Source organism: Kogia breviceps, chromosome 3, assembly GCF_026419965.1.
Source record: "Kogia breviceps isolate mKogBre1 chromosome 3, mKogBre1 haplotype 1, whole genome shotgun sequence".
NCBI classification, from domain to species: Eukaryota; Metazoa; Chordata; class Mammalia; order Artiodactyla; family Physeteridae; genus Kogia; species Kogia breviceps.
The window spans coordinates 13508649-13524804 of record NC_081312.1 but is presented as its reverse complement, the minus strand read 5'-3'; the positions used below and the strand labels follow the sequence as shown (position 1 = coordinate 13524804).

Sequence of the window (16156 nt, the reverse complement as noted above, 5' to 3'; positions counted from 1 at the left end):
CAACCACTGCGCCACCAGGGAAGCCCAAAAGGACTCTTGATAATGGGAGGACAACAGCGTGGATGACGAGACCAAGGACACTGCAGTCTTAGTGGGGCTGCCACATCGGCTGGGGCCTGGGGCACTTCTTAGCTTTCCATGAACAGCAGGCCTTCACCCAAACACTCGATGACTCTGGCTCTGAAGGGTAAACTGTGGAGGTATAATTAATGAGCCTCCCAGACAGGAAGGTGAAAGGTTTAAAGGGAAAGAGAGAGAACTCAAGTCAACAGGAGAGCCAAGCTGCTGATCAACCAGTTTATTTCACTAGCTTTTCTATTTCTGGGTTTTATGGTCCATGTAGCTAGTCACACAGCCAGGTTCTCCTCAGGATCTAATCTGCTTTGCTCTGTCTGGGTTTTGGTATGAATCATCAGCATACAACTCAGCCTTCACCACCCTGTCATCAGGAGGGTATACCTTCTAACTGCTATACAGGAGGCATTTTTTATGTTTCAAGAGAGAGCACTACTGAGAAGCAACCGAAAAGATGCTCAGCGTCATTAGCCATCAGGGAATGTAAATCAAAACCACAATGAGACAGCACTTCACACCCACTAGGATGGCTAGAACTAAAAAAAAAAAAAAAAAAGATAATAAACACATGTTGTCGAGGATGTGGAAAAACTGGAACCCTCATAATTTTTGGTGAGAATGTAAAATGGTGCAACCGATTGGACAAATAGTTCGGCAATTCCTCCAAATGTTACATGTAGAGTTACCATATGATCTAGCAATTCCACTCCTAGGTATATACTCAAGCAACATGAACACATATATACACATAAAAACTTGCATGAGAATGTTTGCAGCAGCATTATTCATAATAGCTGAAAACTGGAAACAATAAATGTCTATTGACTGATGACTTGAATAAACAAAAATGTGGTCTATCGATACAATGGAATATCATCCTGCAACGAAAAGGAATGAAAGACGGATACATGGTATAACGTGAATGAACCTTGAAAACATTATGCTAAGTAAAGGAAGCCAGTCACAAAAAGACCACACACTGTATACTTCCATTTATATGAAATGTCCAGAATAGGCAAACCATAGAAACAGGAAGTAAATTAGTGGCTGCCAGAAGCTGGGGAAAGGGAGGAATGGGGAGATTGACTAGTAATGGGCATGAAGATTTTTGGGGGGTGATGAGAATGTTCTGAAATTAAATATTAGTGATGGCTGAACAATTCGGTGACTACTAAAGTCCAATGACTTTGGGTGAATGTATGAGGTGTATATATATATATGTATGCTTCACTGGGATATAATTTATAGTGTATAATGTCTCTATTACATAGTATGTTATGATATATAATATATAATTTATAATACACGTATGAAAGAGAGAGAGGCACTTGAAGTGCCTCGGGCCTCAGCCAAGTCATTAAGGTACACTCACCATTCGCAGGTTCTGGGTTGTTCTCGTTTCCACTGCTCTGAGGATCTCTCTAAATCTCCCGACTCCTCTCGTCAAGTTCCTGTGTGCACAGAGAATTTGACAGGGTTTCCGTCTGGCGTGTATTAATGTTAAATATTTTATACACATATTTCAATGCATTTTGCCTACATAAAAGCTGTTGGCGAGGCTGTAAGCAATGATTCTGCACATGTCTGTCCATCTTTGTTCAACTCTGAAAAGTCTGACCTAGGATCAATGGTCTTTTGAACTTCCACAATTCAATTTTCTCAAGAAAATAAACGTCAGAAGATCAGATCCGAGGCAAAAAAAAAAAAGGCAAGATATCTTTCCAGAGTCTACCTTCCACCTCACAGTGGCTGAGAAGTTTTCCTGCTCTGCTGAGAGGTGCTGAAAACTCTATCTTTTCACCGCAAGGCGGGTGGCAAAGGGGTACAGGAGTATCAACAAGGCACTGTGTGCAACGTGGGAAAGGCTTCTTGTGACCTGCAACCTTTACAGGCAAGACAAAGAGAAAAGGTATGAAAAATGAGGGGCTCCAGCAAGCAACCACTCCGCATCTTCGAGAACATACATCACTGCCCAGTAAACCCATCGGCCCCTCCTGCCCCCAGAGAGGCAGAGGGTCACAGCCCCTCCCACAGTTAGTGGGCGCTGGCTGGAGGCTGGCGCCACCTGACTGGGGCCAGCCTACCTCACTTTGGTGCCCACACGCCTCACAGAGACGTGCAGGGTGACACGTTTCGTGAAGGGACAGTAATTCGTTAGTAAATCCCGGTCCGTATGCCCAGACCCCACTTGCTGTCTGCCCCCTCTGAAGGCTGTGCCTGACCCATTCAGCTGGGAGCGTTTCCCAGCAGGTCCCTTTACATCGAGCGCCGCCACCTCCTACGACAGAACCCCGTGATATTTATAACCTGCTCGTTAGAACACATCTCAGCTTTCCAAAAAAGCCACATAGCGGGTCAGCCGGTGCGGACCTGTCAGCCAGCCTCTGCAGTCTGTGGCAGGTGCTCTAGGCATTCAGCTCTCTTCTTGGATGACATTTTAAATCACACAAAGGGACTAAATCAAACTGAAGGTGGGTTCTGTGTGCTACAAGCACTCACAAGGGCTATTAACTCGTGTCTTACACCTAACGTGACATCCCAGGACTCTGATTCACAAGAACAGCCCCAGAACTTGAAGGTAATGGTTTACTGGCACAGATACATCAATACTCCCATATTCCTCTCACCCACACATATCGGATGATACCGGATCAGAAGCTTTACGGTGGCATAAAAAGAGAGGCTTGCGCCTGGCAGTCCAGGCAGCGCTAAAGGAGACATGAACAGGAATTAGGTAACAGGCCCTGGGACATGCAATCTACGCTGCTGCTTTCCCCTTCATTTGCTTTTATGGGATCTGTGTTCACAGGCACCAGAGTACATTTGCTTTGGACTGAAGCTCGTTTCTGTTAAGTAACATGGTGGGGAGAAAACAGCTACAGCTGAAAAAAGGGATGGATGGGCAGGGCAGAGCAGTCTCATTTTATTCCAGAATCGCAGATTGAGCTCCTACTATGTACAAAAAGAAGGGCGTTTTGAACTGTGTGAAGTAAGGTGAGACTGGGACAATATAGTTGGGAGACGCAGGTTTAAAGGGCTGTTTTAGCAGGGTGGAAGTTAGGCCTTGGGTAGGCAGTATCGAATCTATATGTTATAAGTCAGGGAAGGCTATCAGATGGGAATTGGCAATTTGGAATGTCTCCAAGGTCCTCTTTGCAGAGTGAGATACCTATCCAGTTACGGAAGCACAGAACTGTCTAGCTGTAAGTGATCTGACACAAGCTAGTCCACTGGGACACAGAAGAGAAACGGCTTGCTGAGACCTCCACACCCAGTGAGAGGGCGAGTTGGGACCTTTCTACCCAACCTCTCACCTTCCTGACAAAAGGAATGTGAGCCCTCAAACTGAAGTGCAGCTCTAGAAGAAAGAACAAAATATGCATACAAGAAAGGTCTATGTTTTACATCATTAATACGAACACTAATATATACACATAATACAAATCGGATGCGTTCCAGCGCTCCCAGCTAATGAGCTTCTCCTAGGAACTGGCTCAAAAGTGGAAAGAAAATCTGCTGGCCCAGGTGAAGCAGCCTGGTGTCCAAGGGTGAGGCCTCAGCTGCCCTAAATGACAACCGACGGGTAGAGAAATTCAACTCCCCTCTGAGGCCGAGGTGTGGTTTCTCCCGTGCAGGACCGAGGCCCTCTGGTGGCGACTGCAGGAAGGTCCCCGTGACCGAGAGGACGCCGCACAGGAGGCCAAACCGGTAGCAGCTGAGGACGTATTCCTGACGCACTGACACTGCCCTTGAGGCAAATTCAAGTTTTTCTCAAACTGCTTCCAGTTTACTTCTGGGAAGAGCTTAGCATTCAGAATCAAATTCTTCCTGAAGCTGGGAGGAATCCTGCTTGTAAACGGTGGATCTGCAGTAACCACAGAATGTCTCCGAAGGCCTCTGGCTGTGCTGGTCAAACGGCACCGTCAGGACAACCGTGAGGCTGCCTGTGCACCCACAGGGCAGGAGGGAGGGGGTACTGGAGGGGGAGAGATCGCCCAGCTTAAATATCAGAAGAGGAGATAAATATTCTAAACGCAAAGACACACAATTCTCAGCAACTCTCATACCATTCATACATGTTTTTAGTCACATAATTTTATTCAAGCAATCACTTCCACTGGTTGCCATGACAGCAGAAAAAAATTTTTTAAGCTAGATGGATAATCATGATAAAAAGGAACAAAAAAAGGAATTAACTTGCAAGAATTACATTCTAAAGGCTATGAAATACCCCCAGTTTGAGGGAAATGAACAAAAGCCACATGATTGTTTTCATGTCTCTAAACTATTAGCTTATTCTTAAAATGTGGAAACCCGTGAACTATCTGGAATGAACCGCTGCTTAAAAACTCCACTCCAAAATGAAAAGAGACAAGGAATTTCCCCGGTTTTGAGGGTTTCCAGAGACCCTTGACATTATTAGGTCATTTGTTCCATGTCAACACCCCTGACTGAGAGAGTGCAATGACGTCAAAATCCATCATGGTAAACTCTTCTTAAAAGGAAGGTTCTGGCCAGCATTCGAGTGGCAGGCACCGGCAAGCTGTCAAAACTCGGGGTTCACCTCCTGCACCTCGCTTCCTGCGCTGGGTGTGCTTCCCTCCACGTGGAACGGTTCCCAACAGCTAAGCTCTCACTAAGGAGAAAGGGCCTGCAAGTCCCTGGAGCACCGGCTGGTCGTTCAGCCCAACAGGCAGGCAAAACCTGCCGACGTCAGCGACAGTCCCCAGCCCGGCAGGGAGAGCTCAGGCCAGCGTCCTCAGCCCTGCTCTCGTGCAAACCCAGTCAGAGGAAAGCCCATCCACGGTTCACAGGGACACACGTTCTAATCCTCCCTTGACCGACTCCCTTTCTTTCTTCTCTCTTCCCTTTTCCGTCAGGTTTCCTCCTCCTCCCCCTGAGCCTCCTCCTTCCAGGTCCCGTGTGCTGGCCCTTAGGTCAGTGACTTCCTGAGGCTACCCAGGGAGGACGCTGACTGGCTGGCGCTCGGCCTCCCTCTTGATCCTTTGGGCCCTGAAAGCAGCACTTCTGAACGCTGGTCCCTGACATGTACATTCTGACGTACAAACCTACCATCGAACCAAGGGGGAAATGTATACGGGAAGGAAGCCAGAGTTCCAAAATCAAAATCCAAATGGAAAACCAAGGCTGGAGAAACTCGGAGACTGGAGAACTATTTCACCTTGTTATGGGCAGCTATTTCAACTGCAAGCGCACTATATATATATATTTTTTTTTTTTTTTTTACATTTTTTATGTTCACTTCTTGGGAGCAGGGTGGGAAAATACAATTCTTCCCTTAACCTGTCCTTCCAAATTCTCTTCTAACCTCAGAGTTTGGCCCAGGCCACCAATGCACTTAAATTCAATCTCATCTGTCATTGTCATTGCAAACTCAAAGTTCTGATGCGAATAAAATACTGGATGTCAAATTCCTGGGTAACAAGGGAAAGGTACCACTGCCAGCGTAGGTTCAGTATTCTTTCTCCTTCTCTGTGGTGGAGAAGTTTCTAACTAAAGATCAATTTTAGAACAAGTCAACACAGTAGATCTCTTAGAGCTAAGAAATCGTTTGGCTTTTTCCATGTTCTTTCTTACCAACTGGCGCTTCTGAATCTCTTAAGCAGTAGGTTATTTCAATAATTACTGAGCACTGTTACATATCGGGTTCCAGGCTCATCCCTGAGGACACACTGGTGAACCCGGGACAGCACCGGGAAGCTTGGATGGCTTCACATCCCCCCATAAGAACATAAGCGCCTTGAGGACCAAGGTCTCTGTTTTGCTCACTGCCATATCCCGAGCCCCTCAAACAGAGCTGGCTTCCAGAAAGTGCTCAGTAAATATGTGTTGAATGAATGAAATTCAGAACGACCATGAGCTGAGTCAACCACGAGCCCGAGGGGATGCATTTTCACCCTGTTTCGTACCCCCTTCGTTCTCACTGCACATGGACTGGCAGGCAGCACAGCAAGCTCCCTGTAAACGGAATGCGTCTCATGCATCCTCAGCCGTGTTTGCAGCATGGGTGCCTGGGAGGGCAGGGACACACCTGTAGCAAGGAACGTACCCAGGCACGCCCAGCCTGCCAGCTTCTAGAGGGTGGTGTGGATAATGAGGATTTCGAGGCTTTTGAAAAAAAACCTTTCCAACAGTTCAGGGAAACCTTGCTGCCCAGGAACCTTTCCACATGCTCCTCTCTCTCTCTTTAAAGAGTCCTAAGTCATCCTTCAAGACCCAGGTCAAAGGCCACCTTTGAGAACCTTTTCTGAGGTTCCCCAGGAAGACACGACACTGCCTCCTGGTGTTGCCAACAAGTTTGTACATATTTTTTAAAAATTTTATTTATTTATTTTTGGCTGCGTTGGGTCTTCGTTACTGCACGTGGGCTTTCTCTAGTTGGAGCAGGAGGGGACTACTCTTCGTTGCGGTGCGCGGGCTTCTCGTTGCGGTGGCTTCTCTTGTTGCGGAGCATGGCCTCTGGGTGCACGGGCTTCGGTCGCTGTGGCATGTGGGCTCAGTAGCTGTGGCACGCTGGCTCAGTAGTCGTGGCTCGCGGGCTCTAGAGTGCGGGCTCAGCAGTTGTGGCGCACGGGCTTAGTTGCTCCGTGGCATGTGGCATCTTCCCGGACCAGAGCTCGAACCTGTGTCCCCTGCACTGGCAGGCAGATTCCCAACCACTGCGCCACCAGGGAAGTCCAAGTTTGTACCTATTTTGAGTGTAGACAGCACTAAACCTGTGCTTTTCCTTTGTATTTATGTCTGCGGTCATCTTGAGAGCACAGGCCCTCTCGTACTCATCTCTTCTTGTCCCAACTGCCTCACAGGGCCAACCAGGTACCCAGTGACCCTCAGCAAGCTTTTTGTGGGGTGAGGGCAATCTTCCATTCTGAAATCCCCTTCCCCATCTCCTGGCTGAAAAGCATGTTTGTGGCCACAAAGAGGACAACTGAAGAGATCTTTCTCATGCCAGGAGATCCACCCTGTCAGTGTGTGGACACTGTCAGCACTTACAACCCTAGAAAAACACAAATGCACCTTGTATCCCTAGGTCAATTTCTCTTCGTTCTCAGGCTTGGGAGTTGCTTCCCCTTCATTTATACAACCCTTAGCATCACCTATGTGGAAAGAGTCTGGAATCGAAACCAGAACTCCAGATCTGGAAAGTGGGAGAAGAAAAAGACAACCTTCACAGTACGGAAGGCCGCTTCTGGCCGGCTGTCAGGGAGCTGTTTTTCCCAGAATGGATTCCAGCTTCTCCCTCTGTGCACACACTCTTTGCCTCAGATCCAGTGACATGCATTGGTGAAGACAGATGGCTTGCTGTAGTCAAGGGCCAGGGATCAAACCCACAACCTTGGCCTCATTAGCAAAGGGCTCTCTCTGATCGCTGGAGCGAGCCAGCTGCAACCTAGATATAGCAACGGAGGGTGTGACGGCCGGGCGCGCCAGGACCTGAGCGAGCGGGCGAGGCTTCCGTAAGTCTCGTTTCAAACCTAATGAGAGTCATACTAGGCTTAACAACATTTTTTTGACCACCCTGGCAACGAGGGCTTCCTCGTGACAAAAGCAGAGCAAACCAGGCATCCTAGTCAGCTGGCCAGGCAGCCACAGCACGGGGAGCAGGTGCTGGGTCCCGGCAGCAGAGACACAGGTGGACGAGGCACAGGGAGCCCTGAGGGGCCCGGCCTGCTCACGCCTGTGACATGTGACAGCCGGACGAACTGTCCTGCCTGTGATGTACGACAGCCGGACAGACTGCCGTAGGGGCTCAGACGGAAGGACTACGTACGCACCCTCCTACCCATTCTCTCCCCTCATCCTGACCCCGAGGCTCTGGGGAAACACGGGATTACGGAAAGGCCTGCCCCTCTCCCATCCTCCTTCCTTTCAGCCTTTGGAGAGGAGTCAAAGGATATCAATCCTCATTCAAACAATACACAGCGGGTGTCCACTGTGCACGAGGAGAGGACCCCGGGGATGCAATGCTGGGCCGGCCGACGAACGTGCTTCCTCCCGCAGACCTGGATCATAACGAGGCTCAACTTGATCCGAGGGGCCTCATGGTACCTAACGCGGAGCTGGACGCCTCAAGCGCACAGCACTTTTAACAAACCAGAGCGCGTCTAACATAGGAGGCACGCTCTTCCCAGCATCCACCTGGAAATCCATGTACTCATCTAATCTACGTCCTCAAACTTAGGCAAAATAGAACGCGGGCTCTGGAGTCAGTCTGGGCTCAGACCCAAGCTTTTCCACGTAACCAGTTGTTGACCTTGGGCAAGTGTTTGCCTCGGTTTCCTCATCTGTAAAATGGCGAGAACAAACGTACCCACCTCATAGACTGGCTGTAGGAATTAAATGAGCTCATACACGGAGTAAGTGCTTTCTAAGCACTCACCACGATTATCACTACTATCCTCAAAACTCTGCCATTGATCAAAACAGTTTTGGAATTCTGGAATCTACCTTCCAGTCAATGCACAGACATGAGAGTCTGTTTTACTTCTTTGGAGTCATTTAATTTTGAAGGAAAAAAAAATATTCCTCAGTTTCATTCATTCATTCACTCTGCTATTTACTGAAAGCCTACCGTGCTCGCGATGACAAAAGACAACTGATGTCAGGTGGACGACTGGAAAGCTCTTTCCTGGGGCCCTGTGGTCACTCTCGCAGGAAAGCATGGCGACATCGCCTAGGAGTGCTGGTGGCCATTGGGGAGGAGCAGAGAGTCTCCGCCAAAGGCCACCGGGCGAGGGTCAGAGCCCAAGGCAACACAGATGAGGCAGAGGAACCAAGGGTGTTAGCAGTTGAGTCCTCCTTGTTCTGGCTCAGTTAATACAGGTTTGCTCTGAATCAATCAACAGGCACCAGTCCAAACTCAAAAATGCGAGCTTGGGTGGCTGAGCCACTAGAGGTAGTTTAGTGGCTCAAACTAGTGGTCCAGGCGGTTTAGCCACTAAAGTTCTAGGAGAGCCTGATACAAAGCTGACAAGAGAGAAGCTCAGCACCAACATCATTCACTTCCACAGAGGGAAGTGTTTGCTCGAGACCAGCCCGAGGTGGAAGACACACACACATGTAGCGTGAGGAACGCAAGAGAGGCCAGGGCTCCATGGCCTGCCTCCCAGAAGGGACATAGCTCATTACATGGAACCCTGACGCGCACCAGGCCAATCTAATACTCATTTAAAATGTCAGTAATAAAGCAGAAGGAAAACAATCTAGGAGGTAGAACTGGTCTGCTAACAATATGGCTTCAAACATTCATGAATTCTAAGCGGTAGGGTCACGTAGTTAGAAGGACTTTTGACTATCCTGTTCATCCAGTCACTGGGGTTGTGGAGAGGGGGAAAGGCAGAGAGGACATCAAGATGGGGGGCAGTCCTTCCAGATGGACCACTGTACTTAAGCTGAAGGTTCAATACAAGGATAAGAGGGCAGTGTTCACTTCCATTTCATTAGCAGGAAACAGAACTGCATTTCCAAAACAACCTCTGGGGACAATATTTCAAAAGCTATGACAAGTGAGAAAAAATCCAAGGGACTCAGTTTAAAAATAATATATACAGGACTTTAGGGACTTCCCTGGTGGCGCAGTGGTCAAGAATCCGCCTGCCAATTCAGGGGACACGGGTTCGAGCCCTGGTCCAGGAAGATCCCACATGCCGTGGAGCAGCTAAGCCCGTGCTCCGCAACTACTGAGCCCGCGCTCTAGAGCCCGCAAGCCACATCTACTGAGCCCGTGTGCCACAACTACTGAAGCCCGCGCGCCTAGAGCCACAACAAGAGAAGCCACCGCAATGAGAAGCCCGCGCACCGCGATGAAGAGTAGACCCCAATCGCTACAACTAGAGAAAGCCTGCACTCAGCGACGAAGACCCAACGCAACCAAAAATAAAATAATAAAATTAAAATATATGTATATATATATATAGGACTGTAAATGTCCAGGAGTCACGGGTCCAAAGGGCTTCAGGAGCCAAGCAGGCAAGAGATGGGGGTGAGGAGAGCTGAGCGGGGGAAGGGAAGTGGCAGCAACTCCGAAGGCGGTGCTCAGGCCGGCTCAGCCCAAGGGTCCCGTTCAAAACCAGACCAGGCACCCTCGGAGGGGAAAGGAGGAGCTTGGCCATGAAGCAGGCACATCAAAGCCTCCGGTATTTTTCTCGGGGAAAACAAAGCACTGCTGCCCAGTTTGAGGCAGCATGGTGCCGCTTGGAATCCTCACAGGTTCTTGTGAGTCAGGCTGGGAAAGCCTAGTAGGTTGGGGATAGAAAAGAAGGAAAGGGCAAAGGTTGAGAGCGATCATGAGACGAAGAACAGAGGCTGGAATGTGAGACATCTGGACACAAGGCGAAGGGCAACAGTACCAGACGCTGGGCCTCCACGGGAGGGGTAAGAGTCCGGGAAATAGGCTTCACCTCGCTGTACCTGCCTCCCCATCTGTAAAATGGGACTCACACCTGCTCCCGAGGCCTGGATAAGATGACATCTGTAAAGCTGCCAGCCCAGCGCTCAAAATCACGTAATCCTTCCGTTCCCCACCCTCCCCTAACCCTCGCACCACCCGCCACCTGGTCCTCCGTTCCACACATAAACTGTTATCATTGGGTAAAAGCCAAAGAGAGCCACCGGTACGTTTGTGTACCTCTGGTTTAGCAGAAAACACTGCAACGTCAGAACTGGTTTCCATCATATACCATGGTCAACATTTTTTTCTCAACGGACAAGTATTTATTTAGCGTCTTCTGTAGTTTTATACACGAAGAAACAAAGGCTCAGAGAAATTATGTAACGTGCCTGTGGTCATCACACAGCCCGCAGACAGGAGAGCTGGTGTTTGAACCCAGGCCCAGTTTGACTCAAGTGCCCAGAAAAGCTGATGATCCCTGTCATGCAGAGGCCTGCAAACAGTCTGGACACTGTGACTAACTCCCATGACACACAAGCAAAAGCACGGCAGGGCAGAAGCGAAGCAAGGAAGGCTGGGAACAGCGAGGGCCAGGCCCAGTTCCTACCGGGACACAGTTGGCTCTGAAGAAGGGCTGTGATTCATGGCCCCTGCCAGTGGCGGCAGACAACAAAGGGACAGCAGAGCATTTCTGCCGCGCGGGCCAACCTTCACGGCAGAAAGAGAGCTCTGAAGTGGACCGGGATGGACAAAGAGACTAACATTGACAAAACGATGATAATGTAAAAACGGGTCTGGCCACAATTTGTTAGGACAAGCTTCTACATCAGATGCTTCCACCATATACCTCACAGAGTGGCCCTTCCCAGTCAGAATTCACATCCAGTCCCTCAGATGGTGAGCTCAACTGTACCTTTGCACCATCTATAGAGAAAAGCTTTGTTAATAAGCACATGAGCAGGGCAAACGTGATCTGCGGGGAGAATATTTAATTTGCTCAGCAGAATAAGCTATTTTCAAGCCCTTCTAAGCCATCCAGAAGAGCGGACATCTACTAATAGACCCCTGAGAAGATAATTACCGACGAGTCCCCTCTCTCACCAAGAAAGCCTCCCTAAGACTTTCGGCTGCCGGGAACTTCCCTGGTAGCGCAGTGGTTGGGACTCCACGTTCCCAGTGCCGGGGGCCTGGGTTCGATCCCTGGTCAGGGAACCCGTGCGTGGACCCCACACGCATGCCACAGCTAGGAGTTCGCACTCTGCAACTGAGGAGCTGGCGAGCCTCAACTAAGGAGCCCACGAGCGGCAACTAAATAAAATAAATATTTTTAAAGAAAGAGAGACTTTCAGCTGCTTCAGGACGGAGACGGGGTCTTCCAGGGTAAGGCCAGCTGCACACCTGCTAGTCACAGGGCTGCCGTGAGGATCACACGAGGCCACAGTCACTGCTCAGTAAATGTTCGCCATCATCGCCTTCTTCTGAAGTGACACGAGCTGGTCCCACGCCACCCCCAGCCCATTGTTCCCGATGGTTCTCCCACCAACCTAGCGAGCAGACAGGGCTCGTTATCTTCAACTGACAGAGAGGGAAACTGAGTCCCAAAGAGGGAATGGGAGAGGCCCGCCCGACAGCGCTGAGCGGACAGCGGAGCCAGGACCGGGATCCCCAGGGCAGGGAGCCTTCCCCTGCCCCGCTTGGTGTCCTTCTATCCACCCCAACTATTTTTTTTTAACTTTTTGTTATATAAAATATAGACACAGAAAGCCACATAAAACAAATGTATCGCTTGAGAAATTATTACAAGGCAAAAACACTTGTAACTATCACCCAAGTTAAAAAAATTAAAAAAAGGATCATTGTCACTCACCCCATCCCAGTTAACAGGCCTCTCCATCCTACCAACGTAACTGCCCCCCTGACTTTCACAGTCATGGTTTCATTCCATTCCTTACGGCTTAATCACTCAAGTATATATCCCTGCACTTGCCCTTTTTTTTTTTTTCCTTACTTGATGAGTCTTTAAAAATCTCTGTTAATCTACAGGTTCCCTTTCTACCTCTTTCTTTTCCGTACAATTTATCAGTTAAAGAATCTGAACTGCTTGACCTGTAGAGAGTCCCACTGGCTGGAAAACCACACAGCCATGCAGTTCGATAGGAAAAGCACAGAGTCATGCAGTTCGATATATTCCTCCTTTCCCTGTATTTCTTGCATTTGGGAGCTGGATTTTGAGGCTTCACCCATTCAGGTTCAATCCCTTTGCAAGACTTTGCCAGTGGTGTGTTCTTCCATCAGGAGGCACATCGGGTCCAGCTGTCGCTCTTTTTTTGCTGTTAGCTGCCCTTAATCCTTGACGGTTAGATACATTAATTCACTGGGAGTTACAAAATGGTGACATTCTAATTATCTCACTGCATTTTCACTTATTAGCTGGAATAATTTTATAGGGAGGTGTTTCCCTTCATCTAATATTTGGTTTTCCAGTTCATATAGTAAATGGAGGAAAAACATTTGATTCTTTCTTTCTGTCTACTTTGTTAGATACTGAATTAGAACTCATGAATTTAAACATATTTGATGAGACTACTGCAATTTTTATCCTTCTTGAAATTCAAATTGTCCCATATATGGCCTGAATTCCATGTTAGAAAACATAGCCCTAGAAATCTTTGATAGTTCTCTTGCTATCTGATATGTAGAGATTTTACAGGCTTGTCTTATTTATTTCCTACCCCAGAACTGAATGAGGTTTTTTAAATTGGAAAATGATACTTTAAGATCACAACCTAGGCACTAGGGATGGTCATTGCTACTGGGTCAGTCACTGAGCCAGACCTCCTCTCCTCTCCTTGTCTCTCTGAAGGACTTACTTAAAGGACCTCCTCTCTTTCTCTCTCTCTCTCTCTCTCTCTCTCTCTCTCTCTCTCACACACACACACACACACACACACACACACAAACATATATGTGTATATCTACACATGCACACACAAATACACATACAGACACACACACACACACACACACACACACAGATACCTAATGATTTCATACTGCTATTTCCAATTCAGTCATTCAAATTCAGGACTACACTACAAATAACAAATGCTGGAAAGGGTATGGAGAAAAGGGAACCCTCCTACACTGTTGGTGGGAATGTAAGTTGGTACAGCCACTATGGAGAACAGGTGGAGGTTCCTCAGAAAACTAAAAATAGAATTTCCATATGATCCAGCAATCCCACTCCTGAGCATATACCGGGACAAACCTATAATTCAAAAAGATACATGCACCCCTATGTTCATAGCAGCACTATTTCACAATAGCCAAGTCATGGAAAAAACCTAAATGTCCATCGATAGACAAATGGATAAAGAAGATGTGGTATATATATATATATACAATGGAATACTACTCAGCTATAAAAAAGAATGAAATAATGCCATTTGCAGTAACATGGATGCAACTAGAGATTATCATACTAAGTGAAGTAAGTCAGAAAAAGATATACCATATGACATCACTTATATGTGGAATCTAAAATATGGCACAATTATAAAGCAATTATACTCCAATAAAAAAATAAAATAAAATAAGTCACAAATGAACCTGTCTACAAAACAGAAACAGACTCACAGACACAGAGAACAGACTTGTGGTTGCCATGGGGGACAGGGGTAGGGGAGGACAGGACTGGGAGTGTGGGATTAGCAGATGTAAACTATTATACATAGGATGGATGGATAGATAAACAACAAGGTCCTCCAGTATGGCATAAGGAACTATATTTAATATCCTGTGATAAACCATAATGGAAAAGAATATTTAAAAAAAGAAATGTCTATATGCATATAACTGAGTCACTTTGCTATACAGCAGAGATGGGTACAACATTGTAAATCAACTATACTTTAAAAAAATTAAATTAGAAAGAAACAAATTCAGGACTACAGAGTTTTTCCTTGATTCCTTCTACCTTAAATCTATTTTGCCTTTCTCCCACACCAAGAATCCTGGTTCTCAAGGACATGGGGGATAACAGAATTAGAACATTCCATGACTATTAAGCTGCTCTACTTTATGTTACACAAAAACATTTCACAATATCAAATCATATCACCAGCATTATGATTACTGAAAAGCTAAAAAACTTATTTTCTGCATATGCTATCAGCATTCTCCTTTCATTTTTAGTTTATGGTTGTACTGTTATGGGACAATCAAAGAAATAGGGAAGCATGACCTATACTTAAAAAAAAAAAGTAGTCAATATAAGCTCACTCTGAGTGAGCCTACGTGTTGGATTTAGCAAAGACTTCAAAGTACCTATTATAAGTATGATCAAAGAATTAATAGAAACTACGTTTAAAGATTAAAAGAAAATAGCAAGTCAACAAATAGAGAATCTCAATAAAAAAATAGAAACTATAAAAATTAACCAAGTGGGGATTTTAGAGTTAAAAAGTATAACTAAAATGAAAAATTCCCTAAATGGGCTCAACAGCAGCTTTGAATAGCAGAAAAATCACTGAACTTAAGATAAATGAATAAAAATCATCCAATCCAAAGAACAGAGAAAAAAAAAAAAGGCTGAAGAAAAACAGAGACACATAATGATAAAACTGCTGAAAAATAAATCTTGTAAGTAACAACAGAAAAATAATTAATCACATAGAGGGGAACAACAGTTAAGATTAATAGTGACTTCTCATCAAACATAGTGGAAGATATAATCAAACTGATGAGAGAAAAAAAAATCACCAAGAATTCTGCATGGCGTAAAATTGTCACTCAAAAATGATGGCAAAATAAAGACATTCCCAGATAAACAAAAAGTGGGAGAATTCATATCTAGCAGACATGCCCAATACAAAATTTTAAAGGAAGTCCTTCAGACTACAAGGAAATGACGACAGAGGGTAATTTGAAACCACAGGAGTAAATTAGTAAGAGTACTAGAAATGTAAATATGTGGTTAAATATAAAATATTGTTTAAATATATTTTAAAATCTTTTCTTCTTTTAATTTATGTAAAAAAATAGGATTGTATGAGGAAATAATTATTATATCACACTGTTGTGTTTATAACATATAGAGACATTAGTAGCAAAAGGAGGGAGGAAATAAAGCTATATTAGAGCCAACCTGCATATTTTACTGAAATAGATTGATAATTTAAGATATGTTTTGTAATTCATAGAGGAACCACCGTAGAAATTTTCAAAAAATACAGGTAAAAAATCAACAGAGGAATTAAAATGTAATGCTGAAAGGTATTTGTTTAACCCAAAAGAGGGCCATAGGGAGGAACAAAGAATAAAAAAGACATGAGACATACAGAAAACAAAGAGCAAAATGACAGATGTAGATCTAATCATATCAGTAGTTACAGTACATGTGAATGAGTCAAATATTCCAATCAAAAGGCAATTTTTTTTATACTGGATAAAAAAAGCAAGCTCCAACTATCCGCTATCTGCAAGAGATATACAAGAGAGGTGCTTTAATTCAAAGACACAAATAGGTTGAAAGCAAAAGGATGAAAAAGATACACTATGTAAACAGTAACCACAGATGGCTGGAGTGGCTATATTAATATCAGATAAGACAGACTTTAAGTGAAGAAATATTACTAGAGACAAAGAGGTATCTATGAAAAACCTACAGCT

General features: G+C 45.8%; 1 protein-coding gene across 9 annotated transcripts in view; it reads right to left on the bottom strand.

The window, feature by feature from the left end:
* Window positions 1-16156, bottom strand: part of TTC7B (tetratricopeptide repeat domain 7B) — a 241385-nt gene that overhangs the window by 133639 nt on the left and 91590 nt on the right. For 7 of the 9 annotated variants that reach the window (XM_059055632.2, XM_059055627.2, XM_067027900.1 and 4 more), the window contains one exon: window positions 1448-1526. In XM_059055632.2, coding sequence (XP_058911615.1) covers window positions 1448-1526 — 79 coding nt within the window. Of the gene's footprint in view, window positions 1-1447; window positions 1527-2159; window positions 2293-16156 lie in introns of those variants that run through there. The other 2 variants (XM_067027904.1, XM_059055637.2) reach the window with 2 other exon arrangements.